This window comes from Hypanus sabinus, chromosome 10 (assembly GCF_030144855.1).
Source record: "Hypanus sabinus isolate sHypSab1 chromosome 10, sHypSab1.hap1, whole genome shotgun sequence".
Classification (NCBI taxonomy): domain Eukaryota; kingdom Metazoa; phylum Chordata; class Chondrichthyes; order Myliobatiformes; family Dasyatidae; genus Hypanus; species Hypanus sabinus.
Window position 1 is genome coordinate 147641602 of NC_082715.1, and position 22631 is coordinate 147664232.

General features: G+C 38.6%; 1 protein-coding gene across 3 annotated transcripts in view; it reads right to left on the reverse strand.

The window, feature by feature from the left end:
* Nucleotides 1-1102: 1102 nt before the first annotated feature.
* top3b (DNA topoisomerase III beta) overlaps nucleotides 1103-22631 on the reverse strand; it is a 52479-nt gene continuing 30950 nt past the window's right edge. For 2 of the 3 annotated variants that reach the window (XM_059983219.1, XM_059983218.1), the window contains 5 exons: nucleotides 17870-17998; nucleotides 14077-14226; nucleotides 12789-12889; nucleotides 9452-9653; nucleotides 1103-4638 (listed from right to left, as the gene is read on the reverse strand). In XM_059983219.1, coding sequence (XP_059839202.1) covers nucleotides 4151-4638; nucleotides 9452-9653; nucleotides 12789-12889; nucleotides 14077-14226; nucleotides 17870-17998 — 1070 coding nt within the window. In that variant the 3' untranslated portion in view covers nucleotides 1103-4150. The remainder of the gene's footprint in view (nucleotides 4639-9451; nucleotides 9654-12788; nucleotides 12890-14076; nucleotides 14227-17869; nucleotides 17999-22631) is intronic. The other variant, XM_059983220.1, reaches the window with a different exon arrangement.

The window sequence follows — 22631 nt, forward strand, 5'->3', positions numbered from 1 at the left end:
CTGCCGAAGGGTGTCGGCCCAAAACATCACCTATACTCTTTTCCATAGATGCTGTCTGGCCTGCTGAGTTCCTCCAACATTTTGTGTGTGTTGATTGGATTTCCAGCATCTGCAGGTTTTCTCTTATTTCTGCAGGGGGAAATGGGGTCTGTTTTGCTGTTTCTGTTTTGTTTCTTCATGTGGTATTGTGCTACCAAGCATTGTGGGCATGCTGTGTTGACGAAGAATGTGTGATGACATTTACAGAAGGCCCCCAGCACACTCTCAAGCAGCAAAAACAAAGTTAGGGCTGAAGAGGATACGAAGTTTGAAATGGTTCTTAAACTACTGAGTCTTTCCAGCATTGACATTATTATTTAAGAAGAAAATAATTAACTTCAACTTGATGAAATGCCATGCAAGCCTGTGGCACTAGTAAAGTGCCGTCCAGGAAAAACTTGGCTCAGTGAGTCATCAGGTTTGGCAAGAAGTAACTCTCACAGTTCATTTATTGTCAATTAAAACTAGAAATGTTACTTACCCTGTTGTGAAAGAATCACAAACTAGTTGTTAGACTAGTTTTCACTCCTATGAAGTTTAATAATTGCAATCCGTCTTTATATTACAGAAATAAATGCCTTTAGGACTGTATGTAGGCCTCCGTTAGTCTTGATAGAAAGTTTCCAGGGCGCAAGCCTGGCCAAGGTTTTTTTTAATGGAAGACTGGCAGTTGCCCAAGCTGCAAGGCTCCCCTCTCCATGCAACCGATGTTGTCCAAGGGAAGGGCATTAGGACTAATGCTGGCAAGAAAGATTTGCTCTTAAACAGTGACTTTGATCAAAATTCCATTTGGTATGGTGACTTTCATCTCAGAGTGTCTATTGTTCAGATCTGCTGGTCACCAATGATTCTTTTGCCGTGAAGTTGCAGGAACACTGGTGAGGATCTGAGAGAAAACCTCATGTGGCATTACAGGTGGCATTACTTGTATCAAATAAACTAAACCATCCTAAGAAACTGGAGCAACTGTTGTAAACCTCACACCTCACCCTACCAGCTAAAAGACAAAAGATATAATTAATTCAGACCATAGGAAAAACTAGGAAATAGAATAATAATTAAGAAAATTCAGAAAAATATCAGAAATGATGGTTTATTTGCTCAATTTTAAAAAGGGGTAACAATCTTTAGTGTGTGCCACAACACATATATGCACAGTAACTAGTGTTCTTACAACACACATCAGATTTTGCAGCCTTGTATATTTCCTCTGTAGATCCCATCTTCTCTAGAACTAAGATATACTTTGGTTGTTGCTTATTTCAAGCTATCTTATTGATACAGAGAAAATAATAATCTTTAAAATTGTTTTCCATGTTTCTTAGGCAGTGATACTGAGAAGTGCAGGTAGCATTTACTATTCTGGCTGGTAAACCCACAGTACGTAAACACAGAAGGTAATACTTTGTGTGTGTGTGCGTGTTTTTTAAAATCAGAATACCAACACATAAGAAATACAAGTGCTGTTTATGCCGCCAAGCATGCTTTCAATAAGATCATGTTTCATCTTTTAACTCAGTGGCACTTTGCTGCACTAACTCTACATTGCCTTGATTTCTCTAATTTTGAAATGTCTATCAATTCCTGCCTTGAATATAGCCAATAACTCAGCCTCCCCAGCCCCTTGAGGCAGGGAATCTCAGAGATTGACTATTCTCTGGATGAAGAAGAGGTTTCTTCTCATGAATCTCTCCTCTAAATATCTCCCTGAGACCAGGTCAAATCAAGGACAACTACCCATCATCACCCACACAGTGTTAAACAATTACTGAGAGAACCTGTGTGTTGCCTTTATGGCAGTTATTTAGTTTATAATATTTTCACTTAGTAATTTGTTTGTTAGCATTCTAGTTAAAGTTAGGATTGTTTAAAGTTGTCTGTGAAATTTCACGGCATGCAATGACGTCACATCCAGTTTCGCCGCGTCCTGTGGGAAAATACCGGTTTGGAGAAACGGGAAGGTGGGGGGGTCGAGACATGTGCGAGCGCGAGCAAGCAGTAACGTTTTCCCTCTATGCACCAGGAACATTGTGAAAGCAATGCTGTGAGTTATGAGATAATCAATATGTTGAATTAAAATGTTAACACAGATCCTGTTAAAAGTAACAACGGTCGATAATGTTTATGTTTTTGGTAGTTAAAGAGTTGCAGATAGTTTGCGTTGAAGTGTATTTAAAGCAGTCAATGGCGTAGGTAGACTCTGACTGTATGCTGCACTTTAATGTAACGTAGTAGTTGTAGTTTTACTTTTGCAAGTATTTACGATGTGAATGTAATATCAAGAAGGAAACAAATGCTGTACAAATCTTGTATTGTTTTATCAACAGTTTTCACCATACGTCAATGTGGAAGAGTGAACAGTAAACGGTTAATCTTACTGTGATCCTGTCGTTATTGACAAAGGTTTATCTCGGTGTTTAGTTCCGCGTTATCTTACACGCCGAGCGAGAACACTACAACCTGTTGAAATTGAATACTTGATAAGTTAAGAAGTGCCAGAACAATAAGTGTGTTAACATTCATGAGAACATTTGGGTGAGAAATTTATCTTTTGTTATTGTGGGAAAATGAACTTTACTCCCATTAAAGTCACTCAAACTAAGAGTTCTAAACACCAGAGATTCTGCAAATGCTGAAAATCCAGAGTAACACACACAAAATTCTGGAGGAACTCAGCAGGTCAGACAGCATCTATGGAAAGGAATAAACAGTCAACGTTTCAGGCAAAGACACTTTGCCTGTTTATTTCTTTCCATAGATGCTGCCTGACCTGCTGAGTTCCTCCAGCATTTTGTATTTGTCACAACATGTGTTCAGCCCGTGAGTTGACTAAAGGATGTAGTTGTGCTGAAGAAAGTACAGAGGAGGTTCACCAGGATGTAAGGAGTCTGAGTTGTGACCTGATAGGGGTATTTAAAAGCATGATATAGAAAGAATAAATTTCCTATTAGGGGTTGGGGGAGGGGTGTCTAAAACAAGAGGACATAGGTTTAAGGCAGATAGGAGTAGGTTTACAAGAGATCTGAGAGGGCAGTGTTTCACCAGATTGGTCGCTATCTGGGACATGCTGCCAAATAAGATGGTGGTGGCGGATGTAATTGCAATCTGTAAGCTGCATTTGGTATAGCTAGGGCATAGCAGGGTATGGACTTAATGTGGGCAAATGTGATTAGTATAGATAATTGCAACAAACAGCGAGGATGTGATGAGCCAAAGGACCTGGTTCTGTTCTGTATGAATCTATCACTCTTGTTCAGAGTGGTCAGACATTATAAACAATGCACTGGAAATGCTCCTGGATAAATATTCATTGTGCCAGTTGAACATGTCATAATTGTTACACATTGTTTTCATTGCATGTTTCATCGCCAAATGCTTACTTCCTGAACTTTGTGAAAACTTAACCAGTCAACTTCAACACATTTCAACAAAAACCCAAGGCTTAAATTATTGCATTGATAATTCTCAATTCATGAGCAGGGATATTGGATCTCCTTTTTGAAGGACTTGTTCTCATTTTATGGGCTTGCATGTACACTATGCTCTTTAGAGTAAAAAATGCTCAGTCAGTTCCCCTTGATCTGTACCCAACTAAGAACATGAAAAAAAAGTTTTCTTACTGCCATTCCTACAACTGGCTGAGATCAGTACTGAATGCTAATTTTCTCCAAGCTGTAACATGTCATACATTTGCCAGCTCAGCAATCAGAGAACTGCAATCAGAATAATTGCAATCAGCAATTATTCAACACATTTGAAGCACAAAGTTAAACATTTCTAGGACAAGGCAAACTGTATATTGTATGAACAACACAACTAAACTAATAATAAATTTAGCACCATTTGTATATATTCGGAGGCCTCACGAACCACATATTTTATTTTATTTTGAAGGTGAGCTATTTTAGTTTGACATAGTCATGTGCCCAAATCCTAGCTGCACAACCTGCAGATTCCATAGTTTCTTCTGAGTTTTCTTTTCCTTTTCCTCATTTCCTTGGGGTTTCAGGCTTTATTTCAGACTTTCAGTTAGAACAAAGCAGGAAGATTACAAATTCCCTAACAAAGCAATGAAAATGCATCCATGCATTATTCAATCGCTTATTTACACCTACACAAAATAAGCAGCTAGTGCAGCCATTTTGTCTTTGGGTTTCTTTGGATTGCCCCTGCCTGGAGTTCTACGTCCCCTGCCTCTCCCTCGGCCCCGTCTTCGTCCCTGCCCTCCACCACTTCTGTGCATTGGGTGTTTCATTTTGGCATACTGAAGTTCGACAAGGTTTTGAAACACTGGATCACAGAAGACACAGCCTGAATGCTGTGTTGCTTCACCAGGCAGTGGGGATTTTGCTTTGTTGAAATCTACATCAACGATTGCTGCTTCGCACACGTCACAGGTTTCAGATGATACTTTCACTCTGTGGGCATTTTCGAAGAAGTGCACCACCACGTTGCATTTGTTACATGCCATCTTCCATTTGGGGCCTGAGGTAGGGTCGAAGACCAGCACACCGCTGTCACAATCAACACACTGGACAATCCCCAGCAAGCTCAATGAATGTTGACAGGTCGGATGGGTGCATTCATTGCATCCCATTCCTAAGAAAGAAAAACAAAGAGTCACAAGATGAATTTTCCTGACCTCAGTCATGTTCCTATCAACTGATCTTATTATGAACTGAAAAATATTATGTGGAGCAACAAGCAATCTGCTGAAAGATTGCATTTGTATTTATTTTACTTCTTATATTCAAGGGAGTACAAATCTTCGTGTTGTGTCTCTGTCGCAATGTACAAGCAATAAGGAGGGGAAATGTGGGAGGATATTGCCAAAAAACTGTATATACAATTGCTTCGTATAGTCAGATACGCAATCAGATCAATGTACAGTCAGATACACAATAAGATCAATGTGTTTTGATAAATCTGATGACCTGGTGAAAGAAGCTGTCCTAGATGCTGTTGTTCCTTGCCTTCATGCTGAGATACCGTTTGCCAGACAGTAGCAGCTGAAACAGTTTGTGGTTGGGGTGGCTGGAGTCCCTGATGATCCTCCAGGCCCTTTTTACGCACCCAATGTCCTAAATAGAGGGAAGTTCACATCCACAGATGCGCTGGGCTGTTCACACCACTCTCTGCAGTGCCCTGCGATTGAGGGTAGTACAGTTCCTGTACTAGGTGATGACACAGCTAGTCAGGATGCTCTCAATGGTGCCCCTGTAGGAAGTTCTGATGATCTGGAGACTCTTGCCAAACTTCTTCAGCCATCTGAGGTGAAAGATGCGCTATTGTGCTTTTTTCACCACATAGCCAGTATGTATAGTCCAGATGAGATCCTTGGTGATGTGTATACCAAGGAACTTGAAACTATTCACCCTCTCAACTTCAGACCCACTGATGTCAATAGGGGCTAGCCTGTCTCCATTCCTCCTGTAATCGATCAACTCCTTTGTTTTTTCAACATTGAGAGAGATGTTGTTTTCCTGGTGATCTGACAGGAAGTCCAGGATCCAGCTGCACAAGGCGGGGTGCAGGCCGAGGTCTCTGAGCTTCTTGTTGAGCCTGATGGGAATTATGGTGTTGAGTGCTGAACTGTAGTCCAAGTACAGCATTTTAACCTAAGGATCCCTCTTCTCCAAGGTGAGTGAGGACTCTGTGTAGTGCTTTGGCTACGGCAACGTCTGTTGATTAGTTGCATTGGTAGACGAATTGTAGGGGGTCCAGTGTGGGTGGTAACATAGCAGATGTAGTTCTTGACCAGCCTCTCGAAGCATTTGCTTATGATTGAGAGGAGTGCAAAAGGATGCCAATCATTCAGACATGTTACCTTGGTTTTCTTTGGTACAGGGGCAATAGTGGATGTTTTGAAGCAGATTGGATTATACGTCTGGCCTCCAAACTCTATTAGTTAGAATGATGCAAAATAAGTGACCAGGGTATTTATCTTTATGAATTTTACTGCAAAATGGTGGCTTTGGAGCTAAAAATAAAGGTTACTTCTCTTACCTGCAAAGGAAGATGTCTAAAAAAATGGAAGAATTTGCATATATCTTAAATCGTTAATTTTACGAAAAATGTTTTGTTTGAGGATTTATCCACATTGTTTTCAAATATAAATGTACGGAACACCATGGAAATCACTGATGACTGCCATCAGTGCCACCAAGTTAAAACAACAGATTAGAGATGTTTGATCATCTTTTTCTTGTAGTTTCTGTACTGCATGAGGCAGTTGTTAACAGAACACAAGAGTTAAAGGAGAACCATCACCACAACCATCAGCAACACCAAAAATAAATGTGGATTCTTGGCAAAAAAAAATGGGGGGGGGGCAAAGAATGAAAAGAAATCAAACTCCCAATGTCAATTAAATGAAATTATCACAATGTCTGAAAATTATTCATAATTTTAACCCATTTGAAATGACACTTAAGTTTGTATAGAATTCACCCAGCCTTTTTATCCCATTCAATCTTCCTTTCCACCCACAATTCAAAGCCTGTGCTCATCATTAGTAATAACTTCTTGGTTTATCATTTCTTTACCTGTTTTATTTTTCTTAAATTTATAGGCTCTTGCATTTTCAATTTTTGGCTGCACTTATCTGCCAATAAAAATTTCTGTGCTCTAAAACTTACAAATTCCAATGTATTGACCAGTAGTCCTTTGACATGCAAGTGATCCTGGAGAGTTATGGATAAAACATTGCCAGGTATTGCTGTGGACCAAACCAAATCCACATTCCTAAGACCAGTTAGGAACCAAGTGGAGAGGCACAGTCATGAATCAGGTCATGTGGATGGGACAGAACATCCCGTAAACTCTTCAAGAATACCTCTTGAAAGCCATTTCACATGCAAAGTGACAATTCCAGACAAAGATTGTATCACGGAACGATACTCAAGAGCCACGGCAGGGCTTGAATGCAATTATCTCCTACAAAGTAAAACCAAGCGACGTATCCGATAACAAGGTTTCACTCCCAGATGACCTCCATGCCTTTTATGCTTGCTTTGACCGACAGAACACATAGACACCTTCATGAACTCCCAAAGCTCCTGACAACTCTTGCTTCAATCCTATCAGACCCCAAGATGAACATGGTAACCTGCCGCAATGACCATCATCCAGTTGCATTTACATGCACTGTGATGAAGTACTTTGAGAGGTTGTTCATGAAACATATCAACTTCTGCCTGAGGGGTGACTTTGATCCGCTCCAATTTGCCTACAGTTACAACAGGTCAATGGCAGAAACCCATTTTATTGGCTCTTCTGGAATATCTGGATAGTAAAGATGCATATATCTGAATGCTCTTTATCAACTACAGCTCTGCATTCAACACTATCATCCCCTCAAAAGTAAACAATAAGCTCCAAGACCTTGAGCTCAATACTTCTTTGTGCAACTGAATCCTTAATCTCCTTACTTGCAGACCCCAGTCAGTTCAGATTGACAATATCTCCTCCACAATCACCTTCAGCACAGGTGCACCACAAGGCTGTATGTTTAGCCCTGTGCTCTACTCACTTTTACACTTATGTCTGTGAGGCTAAGTATAGCTCCAATGCCATAGTTAAGTTTGCCAATGACACCACTGTTGTTGGCTAAATCAAAGGTGGTGAATCAGCAATATAGATTGAAAATCTGGTTGAATGGTACCACAATAACAACCCCTCACTCAAGGTCATCAAAACCAAAGTACCGATTATTGACTACAGGAGGAGGAAACCGAAGGTTCAAGAGCCAGTCCTCATTGTGGATCAGAGGTGGAAAGGGTCAGTAACTTCAAATTCATTGGTGTTATAATTTCAGATGATCTGTCTTCAGTCCAGCACACAACTGCCATTCCAAAGAAGGCATGGCAGCGCCTCTATTTTCTTAGAAGTTTACAAAGATTTGACATGTCATCTAAAACTTTCATAAACTTCTATAGATGTGTGGTAGAAAGTACATTGACTGATTGCATCGTAATGCCCTTGAACAGAAAAGCCTACAGAAATAGTGGATAGAGCTCATTCCATTATTGGTAAAGCCCTTCCTACCATTGAGGGCTGTTGTAGGAAAGCAGCATCCATCATTATGGACCACCATCCAGGCCATGCTTTCTTCTCACTGTTGTCACCAGGAAGGTGGTACAGGAATCTTAGGTCCAACACAACCAGATTCAGGAACCATTATTACCCCTCAATCATCAGTCTCTCACTTTAAAGGACTCTTTTGTATCTTTTATCATCTTTTGCACTTCGGTTATTTGCCAGTATTTGTGTATAGTTTTTCATTGATTCTATTATATTTCTCTCTACTGCAAGAAAAGTAACCTCAGGGCAGTATAGGGTGACATATGTACTTTGATAATAAATTTAAACTGAACTTTGAAAATCCTTTCACAGACAGCGTTGTCGAGCCTCCAGCTTTTGACGCATGCCAAAGCTCTTAGATCTTTTTAATGCTTTTGAATGTCCTTCAGAAAGAATTATGGAATGAAATAAATAATTAAAATAAAAACCGGGGGAAAAAACTACTTCTTCCTTGTTGTTACATAACTGCCTTTCAAATGAATGTGTTTATGATTCTGGGTTATGTTTCAGCTGGTGTAGAGTTCAAGAGCACAGTAATGAATGTAAATGCTGGGGAACTGTAGCAAGCTCCTACTCCACTCTTTGGATTCAAGCAGGAAAATTGGTAAATTGATTTATTATTGTCATGGGTACCAATGTAGAGAGAAAATTTTGTCTTGCATACTGTTCATAGGGATTAATTCATTACAACAGTGCATCGACGTAGTTCAATGTAATATAACAGAGTGCATAATAAAGTGTTACAGAGGAAATATAGGTAGACAATAAGGCGCAAGGTCATAAGGTAAATTGTGAGGTCAAGAATCCACCTTTTCGTACTAAGGAACCATTATAAACTCATGACAGTGTGAATAGAAGTTATACTTCAGCCTGGCATTATGCGTTTTCAGGCTTTTCTAATGTTTTGACCAATTTTCATAAGGGTGGATGTGCCATTCCCATCATATAATTTGGTGTAGTGTGACCATGGAGTAAAACAGATTAGGAGGTCTCTGGGAACCTAGTCTGTGCTTAAAGCCATCAGGCTTCAGCTACCTTGTTCTTGAATGGGATTAATTTTCTATCTGATTACTCAAATAGAATAGTTTGGGGAAATATCATAAAGCCTACACAACTGAACAGCACTGGTCAGTGCTTTACTTTGGTCACCCATTAAGAACTGGTGCGAACCAGTGACATTTATAGAACCCTCCTAGCAGTCAGCATGCCTAAGGAACAATGTAAATTGGAAATATATTAATACAACTCTCTTTGCTTATTTGCATCCTCTTTACAGCAGATTCACAAACAACGTAAACTCAGTCAGCAATGATGATGACAAACATCTTACCTTTCCTCATATCACGGAATGGTGGATGGTTGTAGCAATATGGACACAGCGGGTAGCTCTTTCCTCTGGAACCAGAAGACCAAAGAACCAGTTCAAACTCATCTAGTGGACAGCGGAGTTCCTTATACAGTTTGATAGTTCCGTTTTGGGGCAAGCTGTAGGTATCATCACAATGGGAACAATGCATCCGGCTTGGTTTGGCCTGAAAGGTAAAAATCAAATTTAAGTAGTACGTTATTGAATTAGTGTACTCCTGCAGAATGGCCATAGTTTTTTTCAATGATTACTCATACCTGCATAAATGGAATCCTACAGTTCAGTTCACCTAGCTACCAAGAAGAGTGTGTATCTAGACCTGGTAACTGAGCAACCAAACCATTAAGACTTCCATCCACAAGTCTGGTAACTACAAAGTTTGTACAAACCAAGATCCTCAAATTCATAATCACAGACTGGTGAACAATGATCCATCAGTATTGTATTTCCATTCACAGCCAGTGGAGGTAACCACACTGTATTCAATATCTTATAAACTTAATGTTAGAATATGGGAGCTCCATTCTATGCCCAGAATCCATTAAAAGTTAAACTGTTCTGGAGTCCTACTTCCTCCCCAGTACATAGAATGAAAGAATTCAGATCTCATATTTTCTACCTGGTAATTATATTGTACTCTAGAATCAAATTCCATGCTCAGTAATTATAATGTAGTAAGATAAGATGTTCATTCCCCTTTCATTAGCTGTAGCAAGAGAGGGTGTAAGTGGACTCTACAGTATTTGTAACTGCAAGAAGAGAACCTTGTACTTCCATTCACTGTCCTTCACCTACATTGACTTTGTTCTGTTCTTTCCTTATTTGGGACTGGAGCAAACCAGGTGAGGGTCTTGACATTAAATGTTAATCAGGAGTATTCTGGAGTTATCAAAGTTTAAAAGTTCGAAGCAAATTTTATTATATAGGCACATATCTGTCACCATTTACAATCGTGAGATTCATTTTCTTGTGGGCATACTCAATAAATTTATAGAAAACAGAATCAATGAAAGACCAATGAAACCTAGGGCATTCAACCAGTGTGAAAGACAACAAACTGCAAATACAAAAGAAGGAAATAATATGAATGAATAAATAAACAAACAAATAAATAAATAAGCAAGCAATAAATACCAAGAACACGAGATAGAATCCTTGAAAGTGAATCTTTTGGTTGTGGGAGCATTTCAAAAATGGGGCAAGTGAAGTTATCCCTTTTGGTTCAAGTGCCTGATGGCTGAGCCTGACTGTTCCTGAAACTGGTGCTGTGAGTCCCAAGGGGTTGTGATATCTGAATGTATCAAATATGAATTCAAATGAGAACCAGTCTTCAGTTCTTAATGTAAACTGAAGTTAACAACACACCTTTGCAAAACTGGTGACCATGAGACATTCGCATATGGCCTGCTTCACTCAAGACAACTATTGGTTCACCATTGTAAACAAATTCAAAGGAAGCATTGTTAACACAAAATATCGAAGTAACCAACGTATTGAATTACCTCCCATTACCATTGATCAAAATGTGATGTGTGTTTGAGTCTGTGCGACTCGCAAGGACGACTCCAGGAGAATGTTTGTAGTTATGATGAATAAAAACTCATATCTATAACTTCTCCAGTTTCTCAAGTAACTTAGTTGCAGCAACAACAACGTCGACTGCCCATTTCCCTCCACAGATGTTGCCCAGCTGCTGAGTCTCTCCAGTGTTTCATATGTTGTTCTTATGAATATAAATTGTACTATAAACTGTTGTGAGAGGTATCACATTTACATTACAGACATCTGACAGGCTGCATTATATTTTCAATTTGATTTATCATGTTATTTTGATGTTTGATTTTGTTTTCAGGAACAGCAGCTGGATTTCAAATTAAATGATCTTAGCCCCCAACTTCTGATGTATGTCAAAGTTCTCAGATCTTTTCAATGTTTTTGAATGTCCTACAGAAACATTAAAAGCAGAGGTTCCCTCTACAATTCTCTGCAATTGAATCCTCGACTTCCTAACCAGAAGACCACAATCTGTGCGGATTGGTGATAACATATCCTACTTGCTGACGATGACCATTGGCATACCTCAAGGATGTGTGCTTAGCCCACTGCTCTTCTCTCTATATACCCATGACTGTGTGGCTAGGCATACCTCAAATACCATCTATAAATCTATACAACGATACATCTGTTGTTGGTAGAATCTCAGGTGGTGACGAGAGGGCATACAGTAGTGAGATATGCCAACTAGTGGAATGGTGTCACAGCAACAACCTGGTACTGAACATCAGTAAGACAAAAGAGCTGATTGTGGACTTTCGGCAGGACAAGACAAAGGAACATATACCAATCCTCAGAGGGATCAGAAATAGAGACAGTGAGCAGTTTCAAGTTCCTGGGTGTCAAGATCTCTTGAGGATCTAACCAGGTGCTAAAATATTGATATGATTATAAAGACAGTGGCTATACTTCATTAAGAGTTTGAAGAGGTTTGGTATGTCAACAAATACACACAAACACGTCAATAGATATACCGTGGAGAGGATTCTGAAAGGCTGCATCACTTTCTGGTATGTGGGGGGTGGGGGGGGGGTGGCTACTGCACAGGACTGAAAGAAGCTGAAGAAGGTTGTAAATCTAGTTAGCTCCATCTTGGGTACTAGCCTACAAAGTACCCAGGACATCTTCAGAGAGCGGTGTCTCAGAAAGGCAGTGTTCATTATTAAGGATATCCAGCACCCAGGACATGCCCTTTTCTCACTGTTACCATCAAACAGGAGATACAGAAGCCTGAAGGCACACACTCAGTGATTAAGGAATAGCCTCTTTCCCTCTGCCATCTAATTCCTAAATGGACATTCAACCCTTGGACACGACCTCACCTTTTTAATATATAGTATTTTCTGTTTTTTGCACAATTTTTTATCTATTCAAAATACGTACACTGTAATTTATTGATTATTATTCTTTTATTTTCCTTCTATATTATGTATTGCATTGAACTGCTGCTGCTGTGTTAACAAATTTCCAGGTGATAATAAAGCTGATTTTGATTCTGATTCCCAACTTGGGGTCCACGAACCCCTTGGTTAATGGTAGGGGTCTACGGCATAAAGAAGTTTGGGAACCCCTGCCTTAAAACAGCTTGACATAATTTCAGAATTCCTAAAGATGTCCTGCGTTGATTTGGACAGCAAACGTATGGCATTCTCAATAGAACCAATGCATTTGCAAGAAACTATTAATATGATTATTAAAAGCGAAGCAATTATCCCTGCACCCTAAGTTTCACATTCCCTTTACCAACCTGAATGTATTTCATGAATCGATGGCACTTGCCACAACGGGACAGAGGCTTCCCTGTTTCAGCGATGGGAGAAAAAGACACCTCCATCAATTCATCCATACCTGTAGAGAGATCAAGTGCAAACTGAGCGAAACAGCCAGAGAGGAGACAAGCTACCATGATTCCTTAGCCCCTGGAGTTTGTTCTGTTATTCAATCTTCAGCTTAACTCCATGTATCTGAAATGTTCCCACACTCCTTGAGCATAAAAAATCTGTCTAGATTTAAGATCTGTAAATGACCGAGCATCAATTGTCTTTTTTTTGTTTAAAAATGTTTTAGTGATTGAAAATGCATTACTACAACATATGTTAACATCTTCTAATATGGGCAGGCAGATTATTTTTGTATAATGTTATCATCTAATTAAGATGAATCGCAGTGTGGATTCTGAGGAGTATGCAGAGAGGCTTCTCAAGGATTACAGACAGGCAGGATCATAGAAGATGGAGCGTAACGTGGAGAAATAGGAGAATAAACCTAGAAAAATTATTGTTTTTTTCCATTAGATATTGAAAGATGCTGGTATTCATCTCCTTATATGTAAATTACAGAAGTTAACTTGTAGATATAACAAGAAATTAGGAGGCAAATTTATTGTCTTTCATTGCAGGAGGACTTTAGTATAAGAGTAAATACATACTGCTTTAAATATACAAGGTGTGGTGAAATCTCATCTGGAACACTGTGGTACAGGTCTGGTCTCCCTATTAAGACAGGATATGATTGCAATAGAACACAATCAATCTTCAAGTAATTTTCCTAGTCTGAGTATTATCGGGAATACCTTTCGTTGAGGACCTACTCTATACTGTGCAATCTACTCTGGTTTGGGATATCTGTTGAGACAAAGTACAGGGCACTTCTACTTTCACCACTGAACTTTACTTGACATGGACACAAGAGATTCTGCTGATGGTGGAAATTCAGAGTAACATACACAAAATAATGGAAGAACTTAGCAGGTCAGGTGTAGGAATATGGAGTCGATGTTTCAAGGAGAGACCCTTCACCAAGACACCAGGACCCTTCATCCTGATCTCAGCCTGAAATGTCGATTCTTTATACCAATTCATTGATGCTGCCTGACCTGCTAGGTTCCTCCAGAATTTTGTGTGTTTATTTGACAGGAGCATAGATTACACACCTGCTCGTCTGTATCTGTAGAAAGCCTTATTCTTTTTGAACAATGTGTTTAACAGTATAGCAATTAGGAATTTTCTATAACATGTTAAAACATTCACCCATACCTCCTATTGAGTCTACAAAGTAATGGAACTTCCGTTTGAAGATATTCAGAGCATGCTCCAGTACCGGAGGGAAATCAGCCTTGCCTGCAGCAATGAGACCAAGCTGCTTCTCGACTGCACTGCGGATAGTGGGAAGGACAAGCTCCTGGTCTGTAAACAGATCACATATTTTACATTATGCTACAAAGTAACTGGTAAAAAAGAAGCAGGGTGCTTCAAGTAACTGATAGAATTTGATTGATTGCTATTCACCCTCCAATCCAATCCTAGAGATGTACTTGAGGACATAATCAAAACCTGATCTGACACCAACCCCAGTATAAGGTCCTATGAAAGCAGACAGGTGCCCAATCTACTCAACACTGCAGGGATCTCACATGTGATCAACTTTTAATATTTGTATCCCATGCTAAATCCTTAAGTGTGAGTTTCTTCCTTTTCTTTTTCTTATTCCAAACAAGCTCACCCCTTCTCCATCTTGAAGCTCTCTTGATATGCATTGTGGGTGCACCTTTCCAGAGAAACTTTCCCCACTTACTGGTTAGATACACTTGACCTGTTTTGAGGATAATAATCACCACCTCACAGTGTGCCTGGTGACAGAGTACCCTTGACAACAAGACAGTCTGACCTGTCAGGCCATTGCTCTGGAAGAGATTCTACTTGCCCTGTGAGTCTCCAGCAGAATGTAGCTTGAAAATGATCAACAAACACATTTTATTTTACTTACAAAGGCTGCTCTAAAACACATGGACATGCTATTATTGTATCAAAAGCTGCTGGTGCATGGACCTTTTGTTTTCTTTTTCACAACAAACACCATCTGAAGCCAGTTGGGTCTTGTTAGGCTCAGATCATTTGGGCGGGGGGGGGGGGGGGCAGGGGGAGAGGAGGGATGACCTTTCCAACTTTAATTCTCTGAAATAGGGTTGTGAAGGCAAGTTTGATATTTAATTCCTGACCCCACCTGTCCTGAGCAGACCAGCTTCCTGAGTAATTGCAAGTAGCAATTTAATGTAACTAAGTGACTAGCTGAGCAAATTCAGAGGGGAGTTAAGGGCTAACCATATTCGTAACACACCAGGTAAAAAGGATAGGTTTCTTTCCTCAGCAGCCACTGGTATTGCAGTTGTGATCTTACAATAATCTAACAGTTTCGTAGCCATTGTGATAGAAACCAACTTAAGTTTTGTACTAGAATATATTCTAGATTAACCTAGTGGAATAACACTACGTTACATTAACCAGCCAGTGGTGTAATGGCATCTGCACTGGACTTCGAGGTTCCTTGCAAGCTTTCCATTCGTACTGGGTTGAGCATCGAGCCAGCAACTCAGCCTCATAAAAAACACACAAAATGCTAAAGAAATGGCAACATCGCCACCCGATGTGCAACAAGGCACAGAAAGAAATAATAATTCTATGTACATCATAGCATTCCATCATTGAACCAGGCTAGAAGAAATCCAAAAAAAATTTATAATGTTTTTGGTGTAAAAAAGAAGCCATTTAACTTATTGAGTCTATGCTGGCTCCAAACAGAGCAATGCTGTTTCAGCACCTTTCCCATAAAGCAACAAAGGATTGCATATAGTGGGAGATGGCAGAAAGTAAAAGCAATGGTAAACAAAAATGGAAATAACGAAAAAAATGCTGGAAACTAACAAATAATGTTAGAAACACTTAACAGGTCAGACAGCATCTGTGGAAATAGAAGAGTATTTCAGATTGAAAACCCTTTGTCAAAAGTATTGCTTCATCTTGTAGGCGGTACCTACATGAAGATGGATTAGCAGTGATCAAAATTCTAAATTATGGGAGGCTGCTTTAAAAGAATAAGGGTTGAAATTGTGAGGAGAAGATCTTCTGTTCACAAACATTTACCCCAGGACACAATTCCGATTCTTTTTCCTCAACAATCTAGCTGTCTGTAGGAAATTCTCCAGGTACTGATAAAACACAGAGCTCTTCCCTGTTCAGTAGAAAGTAATGATTTAGGACCAAATGCATTGGTCTGTGCAACCTTAAGGAATAATCAGATTGTAGAAGGAGCAGTTACAAAACAAACGGGTTCAGTCAAACAAATGTCACAGGCTTGTTCATTAGTGTTATAAAAAATTAAGTTTGAGGGCAAACCTGGGCAACCTGTGAAGTAACTATGATTAGGTCGATCAGTCTGTGGAGGTGGGGTAGGATCACATCAAAAACAATGTGAGTTGTGTCCAGAATTAGACCTCCAGCTAATTACAGCAGTGCATGGTCCTTTAATTACAGTTTATAAAATTACCTATCATATATATGTTGTACAATTCCTTTGTAGTTTCTTGAAATCAGGTGTATAATTTATAGCATTTCACCTTATATACTGCGATTTCAATAAACATTTAATAAAGATTTCCAATTGTTCAGCTCCATGAATCTTGCCTAGCATTACTCTGCAAGGCCAGGTTGAAGGCTGGCCACAGATAATAAATATCAGAATATCTTAAGGAAATTAAATAGAATAAATATGTTAATCGTTTGGGGCTGCTCCTCTGCACTCCCAGTTAAACCCATGCTAAAGCTTGTCACCAGCCACTTTCTTTCATCATGTTGCTGTTCTTTTCTGCGTGGTGTGGTGCATTGGGTGGCAACCTTGCCATTTCTTTAGCATTTTTACAAGGCTGAGTTGCTAGCTTGACGCTTAGTGCAGCACGGATGGAAAGCAGGCAAGTAGCTGGCCAGATTTGAACCCAAGACCACTCAACTCAAACTCCATGCAGACGTCACTACATCACTGGCCTGCTTAACCCATTACATGTAGGGCAGTTTAAATAAACGAAGTAATAAATAAATCCATTCTGTGTAAAACAAGACTTTTTCCTCATTAAAGTGCAAGTTCAAGTCACATCCAAATAAATTTAAACAAATCACCCGTTTCCTTTGTATACTGCAGAGTAAAATATACCATTCTCAGTGAAGACTGCTAGCAAGCTGTTACCAGTACACTCCCTGATGTGAGCCACAGTGGCTACACAAGCTGTCTTTAGCGTTATCTTTCTGCAGAATACTGTTTAATCAAACTATTGCCAAGAATAGCTAGGGGGAACAAATGTACCAGAGAATCATGTTATTTGACACTGTGCTATAGTGTAGCTATTCACTATGTCAATAGCATGCCAAAAAGCAATAGAAGTGATGAGGAACTGCATCACAACACAAAACCTGTCTTTGATTTTTGCCAAGGATTAGGTTTACTTTGTGATAATTTATGTCTCCCTTTTAGTTTTCTAACATGAAATACTTCGTTGTAAAGTACTTATCTTAAGTATGTAATGAGTGTCAGTAGCAAAATACGTATTTCTGCAAGCCTGCTGACACAATTCTCTGAGAAAATAATGCCAACTGCAAAGGAATACAATTTGGCGATGCAGACAGAGGTACATCACACCTAGCTTTGAGCAACACCCCAGCAGCAATAAATATAATTGGATGAGCATGTGCCCAATGGATGGTTATGATTTTAGTACAGCTTAAAAGTTATTGGAAAAGCTGGCATTCTTCTTGAATCATGTCAAGCAACACATTAAGACAATGTGAATATGTGAAGCAATTTGTTGATGTACTTTTTTAAATTGGAGTTCAACGTTACTTATAGGGGCAATCACCATTTAGTGCCATAAAATCAGAGCTATTACATTGTCCGTTTGCAAACATTCTGAAAAGACATCCTGGGACAATTAATTCTCCTGAAAGATAAATAAAGACCTGAAAATAAAAAATAAATTCAGAACTGTGGGTTTCCAGTCCTCACCAATTTTGTAATATCCATGAACAAGAACAATTCCAAGATTTGTGGGTTTCAATCTGCGGCCATTTTCCACGGTTACATAGTTGCGTTGACAGATGTTGTTGATGTGAACAGGAATACTGGCATCTGTTCCTGTTAATGAAAAGAAACTATTTTAAGTTAAACATTTCCAGGTTCAATTTCAGATAAATTCTCTAATGATGCATTCCTTAGAATCCACAGCTACACCAATGCTGAGATAAACTCACAGCCTAGGTTGAGAAAATATGTTAGATCTGTTATTACTTTAATTACTGCCTATCTGAGAAAGAGGACTGAGTTGGGGGGTGTGGGGCAAAGACAGGGATTCTGCTTTGCCACCATTTCCACACAAAACCATCCATGGAAAAGTTCAGCTAAAATTAGAGAAAAGCTTCATAAGACTGTTATACTTAATTGAAAATCATCAGCAGCCTTTTGAAAAAAAAAAGTTGAGAATAACTTAACTACTTTACTGAAATATACTAATACCAGATGGCAAATTCTTCACACTATACAAGTGTTTCAGCACCCATACACAAGGCTGGTTATGCACAAAATAAATTAGTGAAACTATTTTGCAACACTTCTTTTCTCCCAAGCAGTTTTAATTTTATCACAAGGGGCTTGTCTGAGAATCATAAATTTGACACAAATAGTAGAAATTACGCCTTTGCCCAAGGGGTTCATTTAAAGAAACAAGTCTACAACATTTTTATCAGGTTGTTCAGGAAAATGTGGTATTAGAGGGCTAATAAAATGTCTAATTTAGAGGTATCTAAAAAAAATGAGTATTCAGTAAATTAAACTTTATAGACAACTGTTTCAAAAGACGCAAACCGATTGTCTATAAAAAGATCTTCAAAACGCCTGATACCTCTCCTACACCAGTCTTGGAATGTGGAATCCTGCATAGACGGTTGAAATAAATGATCGTATAGAATAGGACTAGAGAGGGAAAAACTATAAAGACCATGGTATTTCCTAAATTGAGCTCATATTCTCAGAGTATGCCTGATTACAGGATTAATAATAGATTTTGGCAATTGGCAAGGAAGAACAAATCCAAGTAAAGCTGGAATAGATAATTTCTTATAAGCGTTTAATTCCATTGTCACCCATGTTGGACAAACAGACTGATTATAAAAGTAGGACCAAAAGATAATATTACAAATATTGGCTGCCCAATAATATGAACAAAAATTAGGCAACGCCAAGCCACCTTCTCTTTTAGGCTTTTGGAGATGAGCTTTATTCAGTCTGGGCTGTTTACCCTTCCATAGGTATGACGAGATAATAGAATCTAAAGAATAAAAAAAACTTTAGGAATAAATATAGGTAAAGATTGAAATAAGTATAAAAATTTAGGGAGAATATACATTTTAATTACATTAATTCGTCCAATTAAAGACATGGACAGAGGTGACCACTGTGCTCATCTCTGTTTTGTAAAATTTAAAAGATTATTGAAATTCTCATCGAACAGTCGATTGCAGTTCCTTGTTACGATAATACCAAGATACGTAAAACAATTGTTTACTGCTTTAAAAGGGAGATTGTGAAATTCTAATTCCTGTGCTTCCTTATTTATCAGAAAAAGTTCACTCTTATGTAGATTAAGTTTGTATCCGGATAGCTGACTACATTTATTGAGAAGTGAAAACAACAAAGGTAAGGAGGTGGTCAGGTTTGATATAAAAAGTAACAAATCATCGGCGTATAGACTTTGTGCTCAAAATCCCTGTCGGGTGCCACGTTTAAGATCAAACGGTTGGGATTGCTGGGAATTAGTCAAAACTGATGCAATTGTATGGGAATATAGTAACTTAATCCACTTAATAAAATTATATCCAAAATCAAATTTTTCTAAAACCGCAAATAACTAGTGCCACTCCACCCAATCAAACGCCTTTTCGGCATCAAGAGAGGTAACACATTCAGGGGTCCCTGATGAAGATGAATATAGAATATGAAAAAGACATCTAATATTGAAAAAGGAAGGTGATTTTTAATAAAGCCAGATTGATCCTCAGAGATAATTAAGGGTAAAATAGTCTCCAGCCTACAGTCCAAAACTTTAGTTAAAATTTTAGCATCTACATTTAATAGAGAAATCGGCCTGTATGAAGCACATTCTAATGGATCCTTGCCTTTTTTCGCTAAAAGAACGATACAAGCCTCATCAAATGATGTAGGCAATTTATTTTGTTTAAAAGAATCAAAAAAAACTGAACTAAGTTAGGATAAGAGCAATGAGGAAATTGATTTATAAAATTCTGTAGAGAACCCATCAGGACCAGGAGATTTACCAGGCTGCAAAGCAGAAATAGCAGAGGATATTTCCTCTAAGGATAATGGCTCATTCAATTTATGTTTAAGATCAGAAGAAAGTTTAGGAATATTTAAACTATCTAAAAATTGCATAACAGTAGTATTACCATTAAAGGATTCAGAGGTGTAAAGCTGAGAGTAATAATTCCTGAATGTATCATTAATTTCAGACTGGTCCACACTAATATTCCCATTACTCATTCGGATTTGAGTGATGTGTTGTTTTGCTTTAGAGCACCTAAGTTGGTTACCAGATTTATCCCCGTGAATATAGAACTTACTCCGACTGCCCAAAAGTTGGCGTTCAATCGGGTAAGTAGAAATAAGATTAAATTTAGTTTGAAGTTCCATTCTTTTCTTATATAACTCTGGATCCTTGACCTGGGCGTATAGTTGGTCTATAGCTTTAATCTGATTGATCAGTTCTAAACGTTCTTTGGGAGTCTTTCTTTTCAAATTTGCTGTGTAGGAAATTACTTGACCTCTTAGATATGCTTTCATTGCGTCCCAAACCACCTGACTAGAGGTTTCAGGTAGTGCATTGGTATTTAAAAAGAAAGTTATCTGATCCTCCATAAATTTTATAACGTCGTTATCCGACAAGGTCAGATTAAAACGCCAGTGTTTATTTACTTGAGGGAGGCCAGGGAGTAAGTGTAAGTGGGCATGATCTGAAATCAATATATTCTTATAGTCACAAGAACAGACGAATGGGATCAATTGATTATCAATTAAAAAATAGTCGATTCTAGCATGACTTAGGTTTTTCTTTGTCCGACAAGGTTTGGGATTCAATTCTTAAATCCGTCAATTCAATCTCTTTATGTGCTCATCATTGTCTCCTGCAGTTTAAAGTCGTCCACAGGGCTCATATGTCCAAAACCAAATTGGCAAAGTTCTATCCTGATATTAGTCCCTGGTGTGACAAATGCAAAGAAGGTGAGGCCTCCCTTTTCTATTTGTATTGGGCCTGTCCTACTCTGGAAAAAATTTGGAAAGATGTTTTTTTAACTTTACCTTCTATATTAAATTGTCATTTAGAACCTGATCTTTTGATCGCTCTTTTTGGTATTCTTCGAGACCCTGACAAGCATTTGACCCTGGCTAAACAACGAACATTGTCTTTTGCCTCTCTTCTAGCCAGACGAGCAGTACTTCTTAAATGGAGAGATGTAGTTCCCCCTACCCATGCTCAATAGCTTAGGGATATTATGTCTTGCTTAGATCTCGAAAAGATTCACTACTCACTTTCTAATTCGGACATAAAGTTCCATAGGGTGTGGGGATCTTTTCTCGAATATTTTCATAACTCTCACCTAGATTGACAGGTGTTTGTTCTTTTTTCCCTTGATAATCAGACCCTACATTTCCAGCTTTTTTTTGACTTTTGTTTTTTTCTGATCAGGTAGCAGGCTGCCCCCCCCTTTTTTTTATTACAATATGTAGTTCTGGGGTAATAAAAGTCTATCTCATATAATGGTTGGCTTGGAGTTGGATAAGTGATGGATTGGGTGCTTTTCTTTCTTTTTCTCTTTTTTCTCCTTTTTTACTATGGGTGACTTGTTAAGACATGTATTGTTATTTTTGTTTATATGGCAATGATCCTTCTATATAATTGATTTTTTCTTCGTTGTAGTTTGTAGAAAATTATAAATAAAATATTTTAAAAAACACTTCTTTTCTAAGAATCTGTCAGTTAAATAAAGAAGGGCTGCAGCTGTGATTTTTTTTAAATCCTGGGAAATAGGGAAAATGGGAAAGCTGTTAGAGGAGCAAATCTGATACCAAATAGAAAAGAAAATTTTGCTTAAAATAGTTTTCTTACTGATAGAATGATTAAGGATTTTCTAAAGATTAGCTTTATTTGTTACGTGTACATTCAAACATACAGTAAAATCTAGTCCAGCTAAAGGGTCTCGGCCCGAAACATCAACTGTATTTCTTTCCATAGATGCTGGCTGGCTTGCTGAGTTCCTCCAGCATTTTGTGTGTGTTGCTTGGATTTCCAGCATCTGTGGATTTTCTCTTGTTTATGAAATGCAATGTTTGTGTCAAACCAAATCAGCAAGGATTATGCTGGAGGCAGCCCTCAAGCGTCGCCACTCTTTCAGTTCCAGCATAGCATGGCCACATCTCACTGACCCTAACGTGCAAGTCAGAGCATTCAGAGGAAACCCATGCAGTCACAGGGAGAATGTACAAACTCCTTACAGAGTGGCAGGAATCGGTGGTCACGGGCACAGTGATAACTACATTGCTACTGTGCCACTGAGCTGAAATTAATACACCAGGTGATGGCATGACTGAGTTAATGAGGTGACTGAAGTGAGGGACCATTAGTCAGGTAAAAATTTAAACATGAACAGAAAGGAAGGATTATCCAAAATAAAATTAACACTGAGACCCAAGGTGAAAC